This window comes from Lithobates pipiens, unplaced genomic scaffold, assembly GCF_037356315.1.
Source record: "Lithobates pipiens isolate NorthernLeopardFrog02 unplaced genomic scaffold, aLitPip1_a1.2 Scaffold_16, whole genome shotgun sequence".
Classification (NCBI taxonomy): domain Eukaryota; kingdom Metazoa; phylum Chordata; class Amphibia; order Anura; family Ranidae; genus Lithobates; species Lithobates pipiens.
This window is the reverse complement of record NW_027507748.1, coordinates 37,510,074-37,524,240: the sequence shown is the minus strand read 5'-3', so window position 1 is coordinate 37,524,240 and position 14,167 is coordinate 37,510,074. Positions and strand designations below refer to the sequence as shown.

Sequence of the window (14,167 nt, the reverse complement as noted above, 5' to 3'; positions counted from 1 at the left end):
GCCTGGTGTTGAGAAGGGCAGCAAAGAAGCCACTTCCCTCCAGGAAAAACAACAGGGACAGACTGATATTCTGTAAAAGGCACGGGGATTGGACTGCTGAGCAGAGGTGGCTCTCTAATTAGGCAAAGTAGGCGGTCGCTTAAGGCCTCACACTTACAGGGGCCTTGCAACCACCTAATTTGCCTAATTGAAGAGCCGCCTCTACTGACAACAATGCTGCTGCGGCGGCATTGCGCTCCAGTGGTGATGCTCTCTGGCGAGCAGAGGGTTAATGTCTGTGAGCTCCGTGTAGAGAGAGGATGGAGCCATGGCTGTGTCTTGGGAAGGAGCCAAGACCAGCACGGTGTTGTCCAGGGGATGAGAAGGGGAGGCGTCTCATTCCAGCAGCCAGAGCAAAATAATACAAATGAATATTCCTGCTGCTCCAGAGACACAGATCCCCCCCCCCCCCCATCACCTCCCACTGGAATGCTGAGTGAGCGATCCCCGCACACCTGGAGGATGCATCCAGCATCTTAATGGTAAGCAGAAGGGAAGAGGAGGGTCCCGCTGGGGAGGAAGCCTCGCCAGGGCTGTATGGAGCCGATGGAAGGAAGAGGTAGGAGAGAAGAGCGGAAGAGGTGTCCGGGCCGCCCCTCTCTGGAGCTGTCAATCAAGGGGGGAGATCCGGGGCTCCAGCTGCAGGGAGAGGCGCAGCACAGCTACCAGGTCACAACCCCTTCTGCAGCCAGTGACCACCAGGATGAGAGAGAGCCAGCCCCATCCCTGCTCCTTCAGCCTCCCTTAGCCACAGCCAATGGCCTTTATATCCACCCCTGCCCCAGCCCCCCCCCCGCTCCCTCCTGGTTATCAGTGCCACAGTAAGGGCAGCTCAATCCTGTGCCAGTGAGCCAACCTGTGATTGACAGCCCCTGACCCCTCCCTCCACCCTGCCCTTACCCCATATATGCAGGGCTTAACTGCAGGGTTGATAGGTCCTAGCCCAGTCCAGTGCTGATCCTCAGCCATGGTGGGCCGGGTGCTCTGCATCCTGCGTTAGCACTGCCTGCTGATTGGCTTCTTTTTGCTGCTACCTCCCTTGATGACACCAGCACCGAGATAGAGAGCACTGACACCAGCACCAAGATAGAGAGCACTGACACCAGCACCGAGATAGAGAGCATTGACACCAGCACCAATATAGAGAACACTGACACCAGCACCGAGATAGAGAGCACTGACACCAGCACCGAGATAGAGAGCATTGACACCAGCACCAAGATAGAGAACACTGACACCAGCACCATGATAGAGAGCACTGACACCAGCACCGTGATAGAGAACACTAACACCAGCACCGAGATAGAGAACACTGACACCAGCACCAAGATAGAGAACACCGACACCAGCACAGAGATAGAGAACACTGACACCAGCACCCAGATTGTGAGCACTGTCAACAGCACAGAGATAGAGAACACTGACACCAGCACAGAGATAGAGAACACTGACACCAGCACCGAGATAAAGAGGACCGACACCAGCACAAAGATAAAGAAGCACCGAGATAGATAGCACTGACACCAGCACAGAAATAGATATAGCACTGATCCCCGAAGGAGCGGCTTATTTTAATGGGCTTACCATTACCTTCTTCACCTCGATTTGCGTCTAGGGGTTTCCCGTGGTAGATGGCCCAGAAACTTTAGAGACTGATGACAGATCCGCTCAAAGGGATTTTTATTTGCAAGAACGTAGTTAACAACAGTCTCTTAGTATAGGATCAGAGGGTTAGGTGAAAAGTCCAAGTACTCTTAGTGTCAAAGTCAGTATAAAGAACTTTCTTACTTTGAATAAATCCAGAGAATAGCCATTCACAACTGGATGTTCACTCTAGTTGGATAGCCCTTCTCTCACAAGGCCTAGCAGCCAACAAGGTGCTTGAGTCAAGAAAAAGTCTCTGCCACAGACTTTGTTGTAAAACATGAACAAGGAAACTGGAAAACTTATAGAACACTCGTGTGGTACCAGTATCTTGTAGCCGGTCTGGCGATACTGCACGAGATTGGATTCACTTAGGTCCTTCAACTTTACCAGGCTCTTGCTAAGAAGCCAACCCTCGCGTGGCCTTCTTCTGAAGAGTCCTCCCCTAGATAACTACGAAGTTGCTGGGCCTCTCCACAACTTGAGACGGCACCAGACCACTTCCGAATTCCTTCCTTCGTTTCCTCGCCTTGGGCTAGCCAGCCCCAAGACATAAAGCCGGGTGGATCCGCACCCCAGGCCATAGGCGTTCTGGGGGCTGGTCAGGAAGACCAGGACCATGGAGTCGACAAAAGGCACAGCAAGAGTGACACTCCCACTGGGCTGGCTCCAAGAGAAAGTAACCCTAAAACACCCACCCAGACTGTGTTTCCATGCCTACCAGAGGAGACAGCGCCCCCTATGGCCAGGTCGAACACCCTATCAGTCTGCCAGTGTGAACTCACTTTTCAGAGATGAAGACGTTAGGCCAGACTTCATCCACCTCATTCAGGGGATGGTCCAGGTGGTCTTTCAGCAGTTCTCTCTGTAGATCCATAACACAGGGGGTGTTGAACAAGCTGCGGTCATCAATCTTGTCCTTGACTCGGTTGTAGAGGTCCTCCACCAGAAGCTGTTCAGGGGTCTCCAGGAGCTCCGGGCTCAGTGGCTCTATCTTCACCTCCTTGGGTTTCAGCTCTGTAATGGTAGGAAGTCATGTATCAGTACATGGATAAAGAGGACCTGTACCCCCACCACACATTTATTAATATCTGTCCTTGTCCAGGATATGATAACATAGAGGCATTCATCTACCTTTGAAAGCCAGAACATCTAAAGAGGAGAATCTATTTCTACAAGATCAATAGAATTTTAAATTTCCCTTCTTAAAGTCAACCAATCACCAGCTTCCTTGTTTGACCTAAAGCCAAGGCAAAGATCATTTGGTCTATGCCTGCCAGGAGAATTGTGTTTCATGTCATTAGAGACTGCAGAGAGTGCAGTGCCTATATCAACACATTTCATACAGGCATGGTCCAGCCAAATGACATTTATATCATTTTTTTTCCACGCAAATAGAGCTTTCTTTTGCTAATATTTGATCACTCCTGTTTTTTTTTTTTTTAAATATATAAAAGGAAGTGTATAATATAAACAAGACCACCATTTTGGAAACATACACACCAAAAAAACAATATTTCTAATATCTATTCTAAAACATAGAGAAAAAGGGATTGAGTAAGTAGAATATACTATCTAAAAAAAGCAACAGACTTTATGGGCACAACATGAGGCAGTACGTGTTACCGGAGGGGACACCATAGATGTGTGGATCTTTCAATGGAGGTTCCCCCACCCTATTGGGCAGTTGGCTAAGTTCTACTCGTGAGCTCATAGGCGGGGGGGATACTTTCTCTGTCTGGGGTCTCATCCAATACAATAAGGTATTTTTACCCTGTACCTGGTGACAAGCAAGCCCCATTTTGAAAATGTTCTAAGAAGACAATCTGTGTGGAGGGTTGTTGTGGGGTTGTGGCCTTAAAATGCTTAACTCCAGCCTCTGGTGGATGTACCCCATACACATCATATGTTCACCTACTGTTTGGGGCCTCGCTGCACTTGTAAACATCTAAAATTGGAGCTCTATTGTGCACCCACCTATACTTTCTGGTATATTTACCAGCCTCCATTCAATTAATATCAACTTCCTCCCTCTGTGGCCAGAGATTTTGGCTACCTTGGGAGGGGGGCTCCCGTCGGCTCGGTGTTGGAATTTGGATGACATTATTATCTGGTACCTTTGATCTCCCTTTGGGTGGCCCCTTGGTCCGCTCTTAGGATATGTTCCTGTCCAGAATCTTTTTTTCAAGGTCAATCAGCACCTACCTAACTGTCCTGAAAAGGCAAATTTTTGTGAAACGCATTGACAAGCATGCATGGAGGAGTTATTGGCTTGACTCTTGATATCTACTTATATTGTCTTCTACAATGATCGACCTTCATACGTCTTATACGATTGGATCCATGCCCCATGTCTGTGATTGGGTACTTATTGACCCAGTGTTAAGTAGAGGGTGTTGTCATGATTTTATTATGTGTGTGGTTTTAACAATAATTGTAATAAAGATTTTTTTGCTTTTAAATGTACTGCCTCATGTTGTGCCCATAAATTCCATTGCTTTTTTGAGATAGTATATTCTACTTTCTCAATCATTTTTCTCTAATAGTTGGACATTGGCAAGGTGAAGGTCCTCCTTTCTTGTATATTCAACAAAATACATTTTTTTCATAAATTTAGGCCAAAATGTATTCTGTTGCATGTCTTGGGTAAAAACCAAGCTGTGGTTTTGGGGACACTAGTATAGTTCTGATCATGATCAAGATACCGATCCATACAGACACTATACTAGTAATGGAGGTGATTAGCGACTTATAGTGTGACTGTGGTGGGAAATCTGATGCCTTTTTGGGCGCCAAGCTTTGCGTGTTTTATAACCACGTGTTTTAGCACTTTTGTCATGCTTTTTGACGCATGCGTTTACTGGCCACATTTAGAGTGCCATTACCAATGAATGGCACCGCAAGTGCAACACGCATTTTTTTAGATGTGAATGGAGCCTTACACCCAGACTAAGGCTCCATTCACACCTATGCAAGACAGAGCTTGCTTCCAGTCTTGCACGTTCCCTTGTGTCGCATTTAGGGCAGCCTAGTAATATTAATGGGCTGCCCTATGTGCAAGAAACATGCAAAAGAAGTCTCTAAGGCTGCTTTCACACTGGGGCGGTATTCAGGCGTTACAGCGCTAAAAATAGCGCCTGTGTAGCGCCTGAAAAAAACCGGCCCCTTTCACTCCAGTGTGAAAGCCGGAGGGCTTTCACACTGGAGCGATGCGCTGGCAGGACGGTGAAAAAAGTCCTGCTAGCCGCATCTTTGGAGCGGTGAAGGAGCGGTGTATTCACCGCTCCTAAACCGCTCCTACCCATTGCAATCAATGGGACACCGCGGCAATACCGCCGGCAAAGCGCCGCGGCGGGTTTTCGGCCGCTAGCGGGGGTTAAAACCACCCCGCTAGCGCTCGCAGACCGCCGCTAAAACGACGGTAAAGCGCCGCTAAAAATAGCGGCACTTTACCGCCGACGCCGCTCCCGCCCCAGTGTGAAAGCAGCCTAAGGACCAGGCCTTCTCTGGCACTTTTTTTTTACAAGTAAAAATAAGTATTTTTTTGCTAGAAAATAACTTAGAAACCCCAAACATTATATTGTCACATGGTATTTGCATAGCAGTTTTTCAAATGCAATTTATTTGGAAAAAATACACAGAATTTTAATGCAAAAAACAATAAATAACCCCAATTTTTGGGAAAAACATAAAAGATGGTGTTACGTAGAGTAAATAGATACTAACACGTCACTCTTTAAAATTGCTGGTGGAATGGCGACAAACTATGATACTTAAAAATCTCCATAGGCGACACCTTTTAAAATTTTTACCAATTTAAAGTTACAGAGGAGGTCTATCCCTAGAGTTATTGCTCTCGCTATAACATTTGCGGCAATATCTCACATGTGTCGTGCGAACACCATTTACATTAGCGTGCGTTAGTTTCACTTTTATTCCTATTAGGCCACGTACACACGGGCGGACTGTCCGCCCAACTAGGTTCATCAAACAGTTTGACAAACAGTCCGTTCAAAATTAGCATGAACGGACTTGACCACACACGACAAACGAACAGTCCGCTGAAAACTTGCGCGATGACGTGAACGGCACGTACGACGGGACGAGAGATTCGAAGTCCAATACAATGCAATGCAACCTTCGCCGTGTAAATTCTTTCTGAGCATGCGCGAGACTTAGTTTGTCGAACAAGCCTACACACGAGCGGACTGTCCGCTCAAACCAAGTTTCAGCGGACAGTCTTACGGAAATTCCGAAAAACTTTGTTCGTCAGACTGTCCGCTGAAACTGTCCGCTGAAGCCCACACACGAGCGGACTGTCCGCTGAAACACTGTTCAGCGGACAAAGTTGGGCGAACAGTCCGCCCGTGTGTACGCGGCCTTACAATGTAAACATTCCTTGTTATATAAATAAGGGATGACCGGTCCTCTTCATGGAGAGATCTGGGGTCTATAAGACCCTATATATCTCCTCTAGCTTTGAAAGCAAAAGATAAAAAACAAAAACCTGATCTTTTGCTTCAAAAATAAAATAAAAAAATGTTTACTTCCTTCCCTAGACTGGAAGTGACGTCATGACGTTGCTCCGCTCCTCCTAGATCAAGAGGTGGGGAGAGACGATCTGGTCTCTTCTCTCCACTGTGACGAGCCGCGGAAACCGTCAGATCGCTTCCTGGGCTGGTCGATAGGGATGCTAAGCCAGAGAAACACTGGTGAGCGGCAGAAGGAGGGATGACCCCTCAGGCTGCTTCTAAAAGCGATCCAGCGGCTACCCAGCCACTTGGATCACTTTATGAGAAAGAAAAATGAAAAAGAGGAAAAAAAAAATACCAGGATATTGCGGTCTTTAAATGGCAAAAAAATTGAGCCAAACCAAAATGCGCATGCGTAAGCAAGATGCTTGTGGGTGGTGTTAAAAAGGAATGGCACGGCTGCTTGTCTGCTAAAGGGTTGTGTGTTTTTTGTGCATTGTGGGAAAGAGTGTGATTTTGTACGCGTTTCTGCAACACACAAGTATGAACATAAACTAACACGATGTAGGTGATGCCATTGTTTGGCTTTGTAGCGGCAGTTCCCCCTTGGTGCAGGAATGTCCAGTGGCGGCTCATCCATATGGGGCGAGGGGGCGTCGCCCCCCCAATCCATGCGCCCGGCCCCTAATCTACATGCAGGATGCCGGACGCATGGATTCCAATTTTTTTTTTTTCTTTCTTTTTTTAGAAGCACATGATTAGAGCCAGAGGCTCTAATTGGCTTTAACAAAGGGTGGGTTCGGGGGCTCAGAGCACTGTGCCCTGAGCCCACCCCATTGTGTGACAATAGTGAATGAATATATCTCTTCCTGGCCAATCAGGAAGCGGGTCCTGAGGCGTTGACGCAGGGGAAGCCTCTGTGAAGCCTAGGAGAAGGAGCCACCGCCTGGAGGAAGCGCCGCCCACTACCAAGGTGGGGTAAGTGCGGGGCTGGTGACAGACCAACCTTGGCAGCTGTATTGTTTGCCCTCCCCCAAAAAACATACCATGAGCCACTAATGAAGTCTCAACAATGCCCCCCCCCCAATTAAATCCCCCAACAGCTATAAGAAGCCAGCATGGGATTCAACTTGCCAGCAACCAGCCAGAACCAATGTACAGCGTTGTCCTTTTTCTGATATTCATGCAACATCTCTACGCTATCCAAAGAAATTACTAAATTAAAAGAAGGTTATTTTTTAGGCATCCTTCCTCTTTGAAAAAAAAAAATTTATTTTACTTTGTATATGTTGTTTATTGCTCAGTTCTCCTTGTATTGTGTTATTACAGTTACCAATAATGCTTGCAATAAAGATGGTACAATGACTTGATTATTCATTTTTTGCTATTTTAATCTAGCTTTCCTTTCCGCTCACCCCCTCGTGTGTTATATTAATATGTCTGTGTGTTCTCGGAGAATTCCTCATTGTGTTCTGGCCCGGCACCAAGTCTCACATAGGCGGCATTTATTACACTGACATTTACTATCATGTTCCTGTCTGGAAGTCAAGGTTCCCTCTAATTCACTGGCTCCTGCTTTAGTGCTTTTATAGCCAAACAAGCAGCTGCAATTAACATTGGAACTATAAGCAGTCGGATCTTTAAAGCTGAACTCTGAGATAAGTAAATATAATCTAAATACAAGAGCCATGTGTCTTCTTCTTCGAATCTCGGTGAGATTTGTGTATTTTTTCCATATCTGTGCAGAAATCCAGTGTGAGACTTCCTGTAATAAAGACCGCTCACTGCTGCTCTCTCTCCTTGTGCTGGGTGACTGGTCTTGTCTCCGCCCCTTCCTGTAGTTTTCTGCAGGCAGCCTGTGGTGGGTGGGACCTGATGAGCTCCTCCCACAGCTCTGCTATGTACACCACAGTCATGATGTCACCCACTACTTTTACAAGGAACTATCTGGGTTTGCAAAAGTATCTGGTGCGTACAAACTACATTTATATCCTTTGCGGTTATTGAGGAATATGTTTACATGAAAAATTTGGTGCGTGAAGCTTTAACCACTTGCCGACCAGCCGCCATCATTATACTGCGGTAGGTTAGCTCTTTCCCGTGAACCGCCAGAGCCTTTAAGTGCCATAGCAGGCGCTCGCGTGCGCTCTGCGCGGCAGGGTACCCAATGCACGTGGCCGGCGGCCGCAATGTCCACCAGCCACTCGCTATCGCGGGAAAGAGAGCCAGAACGGGGGTCTGTCAATGTAAACAAACAGATGCCTCTTCTGTCAAGGGAGGAGAGAGAGATCGGCTGTTACTAGTAATCAGGAACACTAATCTCTCTCCTCCTCCAGTCAGTCCCATCCCCCCACAGTTAGAAACACCTCCCTAGGGAACACATTTAACCTCTTGATCGCCCCCTAGTGTTAACCCCTTCCTTGCCAGTGACATTTACAAGGTAATCAGTGCATTTTTAAGGCATGTATAGATAGATGTCAATGGTCCCAAAAAAGTGTCAAAAGTGTCCAATCTGTCCGCCGCAATGTCGCTTAAAATCACTGCCATTACTAGTAAAAAAAAATAATAATAATAAAAATGCTATAAATCTATTCCCTATTTTGTACACGCTATAACTCTTGCGCAAACCGATTATACGCTTATTGCGATTTATTTTTACCAAAAATATGTCAAAGAATACATATTGGCCTAAATTGATGGAGAATTTTTTTTACATTTTTTTGGGGGGGGATATTTATTATAGCAAAAAGTAAAAAAATATTGTTTTTTTTTAATTGTCACTTTTTTGGTTTATAGCACAAAAAATAAAAACATCACAGGTGATCAAATAACACCAAAAGCTCTATTTGTGGGAAAAAAGAACATAAATTTTGCTTGGGTACAGTGTTGCATGGCCGCGCAAGTGTCAGGTAAAGTGACGCCATATCGCAAAAAATGGCCCAGTCATTAAAGGGGAAAATCTTCCAGTATGTTTGCATTTAAAGTGGACCTAGTAGGGCTTTTTTTCTCAGAGAATAGGTGCAGGTACTCCCCTCATTACTTGTTTCTGCTCCCTCCCTACCCACCTCCCAGCACCACCCCTTGTAGAACACAGAACCAAGTATAATTTATAGTGCTAAGCACCTTGCATGGAATTTGTTAATGATAACAGGAGAAGCAGTAAAATAGACCACCTGCAGCCAACAATAGACCCCCCCCCCCCACAACAAACTACACCCCCAGCAACATCAGACCCCTACAATCTTCAGTAGACCCTCTAGTGGCCAGCAACAATAGACGCCCCCCCCCACAACAAACTACACCCCCAGCAACATCAGACCCCTACAATCTTCAGTAGACCCTCTAGTGGCCAGTAACAATAGACCCCCCCCCCCACAACAAACTACACCCCCAGCAACATCAGATCCCTACAATCTTCAGTAGACCCTCTAGTGGCCAGCAACAATAGACCCCCCCCCCAACAAACTACACCCCCAGCAACATCAGACCCCTACAATCTTCAGTAGACCCTCTAGTGGCCAGCAACAATAGACCCCCCCCCCCACAACAAACTACACCCCCAGCAACATCAGACCCCTACAATCTTCAGTAGACCCTCTAGTGGCCAGCAACAATAGACCCCCCCCCACAACAAACTACACCCCCAGCAAAATCAGACCCATACAAGCTTCAGTAGACCCTCTATTGGCCAGCAACAATAACCCCCCCCCCACAACAAACTACACCCCCCAGCAACATCAGACCCCTACAATCTTCAGTAGACCCTTAGACCTTCTAGTGGCCAGCAACAATAGACCCCCCCTCCCACAACAAACTACACCCCCAGCAACATCAGGCCCCTACAATCTTCAGTAGACCCTCTAGTGGCCAGCAACAATAGACCCCCCCCAACAAACTACACCCCCAGCAACATCAGACCCCTACAATCTTCAGTAGACCCTCTAGTGGCCAGCAACAATAGACCCCCCCCCCACAACAAACTACACCCCCAGCAACATCAGACCCCTACAAGCTTCAGTAGACCCTCTATTGGCCAGCAACAATAACCCCCCCCCCCACAACAAACTACACCCCCCAGCAACATCAGACCCCTACAATCTTCAGTAGACCCTTAGACCTTCTAGTGGCCAGCAACAATAGACCCCCCCTCCCACAACAAACTACACCCCCAGCAACATCAGGCCCCTACAAGCTTCAGTAGACCCTCTAGTGGCCAGCAACAATAGACCCCCCCCACAACAAACTACACCCCCAACAGCATCAGACCCCTACAATCTTCAGTAGACCATCTAGTGGCCAGCAACAATAGACCCCCCCCCCACAACAAACTACACCCCCAGCAACATCAGACCCCTACAAGCTTCAGTAGACCCTCTATTGGCCAGCAACAATAACCCCCCCCCCACAACAAACTACACCCCCCAGCAACATCAGACCCCTACAATCTTCAGTAGACCCTTAGACCTTCTAGTGGCCAGCAACAATAGACCCCCCCTCCCACAACAAACTACACCCCCAGCAACATCAGACCCCTACAAGCTTCAGTAGACCCTCTATTGGCCAGCAACAATAACCCCCCCCCCCCACAACAAACTACACCCCCCAGCAACATCAGACCCCTACAATCTTCAGTAGACCCTTAGACCTTCTAGTGGCCAGCAACAATAGACCCCCCCTCCCACAACAAACTACACCCCCAGCAACATCAGGCCCCTACAAGCTTCAGTAGACCCTCTAGTGGCCAGCAACAATAAACCCCCCACAACAAACTACACCCCCAGCAACAAAATACTCCCCAACATCAATAGACCCATCCTTCAACAGTAGATTCCTCCCAACAAAAATTGACCCCCAGAAACATGAGTCCCCTACAGCTACATTAGAACCTCTACCAGTACCAACAGACCTCCACGGCGACAATAATGGATCCCCACCAACGACGATAAATCCCCCAGCAGCCAGCATCAGTGGACTCTCCAGCACACCCCAGCACCCCTTGCCAGTACATACATTCAGTGCTGGAGGTGAGGAAATGGTCTCTTCTGCCTACAGCTGGCTGATGACATCATCTCAACCTAGGCAAAGTCATCTGACTTGAGGAATGTTTTTTTTTTTTAAATTATGAAAGGTAGATAATTTTACTATTCTGCATTATGTATTACAGTATAGAAAATAAAGATTTTATAAGTTTGCCCACTTACAGAGAAATGAAGGGTCTATAAATGTTTAACATAGGTGTATTTTAAATGATAGAGACAGAATATAAACCAGAAAAAACACATGATACAAATGTTCTAAATTGAGATGCAGTTCAGTGAGTAAAATAAGTATTTGACTTAGTAATTGGTGGAGAAACCCTTGTTGGCAAGCACAGAGGTCAGAGGTTTCTTGTAGTTGGTGAACAGGTTTGCACACATCTCAGGAGGGATTTTGATCCACTCTTCTTTACAAATCTTCTCTAAATCCTTAAAGTGGAGTTCCACCAAAAAAGTGGAACTTCTGCTTATGTGATCCCCCCCCCCCCCCCCCCTCCAGGGAGGGAGGAAGCGGGTACCTGTTTTTTACCTATCCCCACTTCCGGGAGACCGGGCCGCGGCAAAATATATCAGCAGCTCGGACCCCCTCCTCCTCCCTCTTCTTCTGCCGGGCCAGTGAGAGCGCAGCACGCTTCACGCATGCACAATAGGGACCCCGCCGTGAAGCTGAAAGGCTACACTGCTGGGTTCCCTTACAAGCAATGGCGGTGGCAATACCCGGCCAGCAGATGTAAACATCGACTGCGGTGCCGACATCGATGGACTTCAGGACAGGTAATTGTCTTAATGTTAAGAATCAGCAGCTACAGTATTTGTAACTGCTTACCTTTCATTTTTAAAGGGGCAGGCGGAACTCCTCTTTAAGGTTTCTTGGCTATCGCTGAATGAATGAATGAATGAAATACTTGCATAGCGCACAATGCGAACTGATCGCTTAGCAACTCAAAATTTCAGGTTCCTCCATAAATTTTCTATAGGATTAAGGTCGGGAGACTGGCTAGGCCACTCCATGAGCTTACTGTGCTTCTTCTTGAGCCACTCCTTTGCTGCCTTGGCGTTATGTTTTGGGTCATTGTCATGCCGGAAGACCCATCCATGACCCATCTTCAGTGTTCTGGCTGAGGGAAGAAGGTTCTCATCTAAGATTTTACAATATATGGCTCCGTCCAAGTCGGCCTGTACCTTTAGCAGGGAAACAGAAACAAAGCATAATGTTTCCACCTCCGTGCCTGACTGTAGGGATGGTGTTCCTAGGGTCATAGTCAGCATTTTTTGGCCTCCAAACATGGCGAGTCGAGGTAATGCCAAAGAGCTCAATTTTGGTCTCATCTGACCACAGCAATTTCTTCCAGTCCTTCTCTGAATCATTTAGATATTCATAGGCAAACTTCAGACGGGCCTGTACATGTGCCTTCTTGAGCTGGGGGACATTGTGGGCACTGCAGAATTTCAATCCATGGCGGCGTATTGTGTTACCAATGGTTTGTTTGGTGACTGTGGTCCCAACTGCCTTGAGATCATTCACAAGCTGCTCCCGTGTAGTTCTGGGCTGATTCCTTACTTTTCTCATGATCATCCTTACCCCATGAGGCAAAATCTTGCATGGAGCTCCAGACCGAGGGCACTTGATGGTTATTTTGTATTTCTTCCATTTGCAAACAATCGCTCCAACAGTTGTTTCCTTCTTACCAAACTTCTTGTTGATGGTCTTGTAGCCCATTCCAGCCTTGTGCAGGTCTACAATCTTGTCCCTGACCAGTGGCGTAACTAGAACGTTCAGGGCCCCGATGCAAGAAACCATGAAGGGTCCCCCTGAACCCCAGCCAGGGCCCTTCCCTCCGAGTCCGACGGTGGAACTCCAGTGCGTGGTCACAAGTATGACCTTTGTGAGCCCTGTAGTTCCACCCCTAGTATCAGTAGTTTATTTTTTTTTTTAGGTGCCCCATTGGGGGACTGTCCCTAGGCAGGATGGGGTCCCCGTCCCCAGAAGAGATGAGGTCCTTTTCTCCAGGGCAGATGAAGTTACTGCCCCCACGTGAGAAGGGGTCCCTGTCCCCAGGGGGAGATGGAGGGGGTATGTAATGGTGTGTGGGGGATGGGGTCCTCTCACTCACCATGACCAAGCTGTAGGCCGCGCACTCATCCATGTGTGCCTGGGCTCCATCCAGTGTGCTGGACGGGCGATCAGCATATCTCCCAGAAAGACCTTTCGTCATCTATGTATGACAGGGGAGGAGGGGGGTTGGCAGACAAGCCTGCAGTGTCCTCCGGGGAGCCGGCTCTCATAGGGCTGCACTGCATCTGTGTGCTTAAAGTTTGTTTACCCGGGAGAAGTATGCAGTGCAGTGTGGGCCGGACTCTGGGGGGGGGGGCGGGACTCTGGCTGGGGAGAGCAGACATCGGACTGAGCGGCAATGCATGGAGCAGGAGAGGGGTACTCTGAGGAGCCGGCCGAGGACACAGGTCATGCGGGGAATGCACAACTAAAGAGCAGCCAGTGCGATAGTCGAGCATGGAGCTCTGCTAGTCACCCTCCACCTCCAGCCACCCGTGTGCATGGTGCACTGGTACCCCTAGCTGCCTATGCTGCTGCCGGCCAAATGTAGAGGAGGCTGCATGGGCCCCCTGCATCACAGGGCCCAGTTGCGGTCGCGACTGCTGCAACCCCTATAGTTACGCCCCTGTCCCTGACGTTCTATGAGCTCTTTGGTCTTGCCCATGATGATGAGGTTTGAATAGAAGAAAGATTCTGTGGACAGGTGTCTTTTATACACATAACAAGTTGTCGTTAGGAGCACCTTCTTACATTGACAGGACTATTCTGTGTAGCACATGAGCACCTACTGTAGCCAGTCGGTGGGAGCCAAAATTATTGTTGGTTGGTATGGGATCAAATACTTATTTTACTCACTGAACTGAAACTCAGTTTATAACATTTGTATGTGTTTTTCCTGGATTTTTGGTTGATATTCTGTC

General features: G+C 47.7%; 1 protein-coding gene across 1 annotated transcript in view; it reads right to left on the bottom strand.

The window, feature by feature from the left end:
* STYXL2 (serine/threonine/tyrosine interacting like 2) overlaps positions 1–14,167 on the bottom strand; it is a 150,826-nt gene that overhangs the window by 17,455 nt on the left and 119,204 nt on the right. The window contains exon 4 of the mRNA XM_077479744.1: positions 2,469–2,700. Coding sequence (XP_077335870.1) covers positions 2,469–2,700 — 232 coding nt within the window. The remainder of the gene's footprint in view (positions 1–2,468; positions 2,701–14,167) is intronic.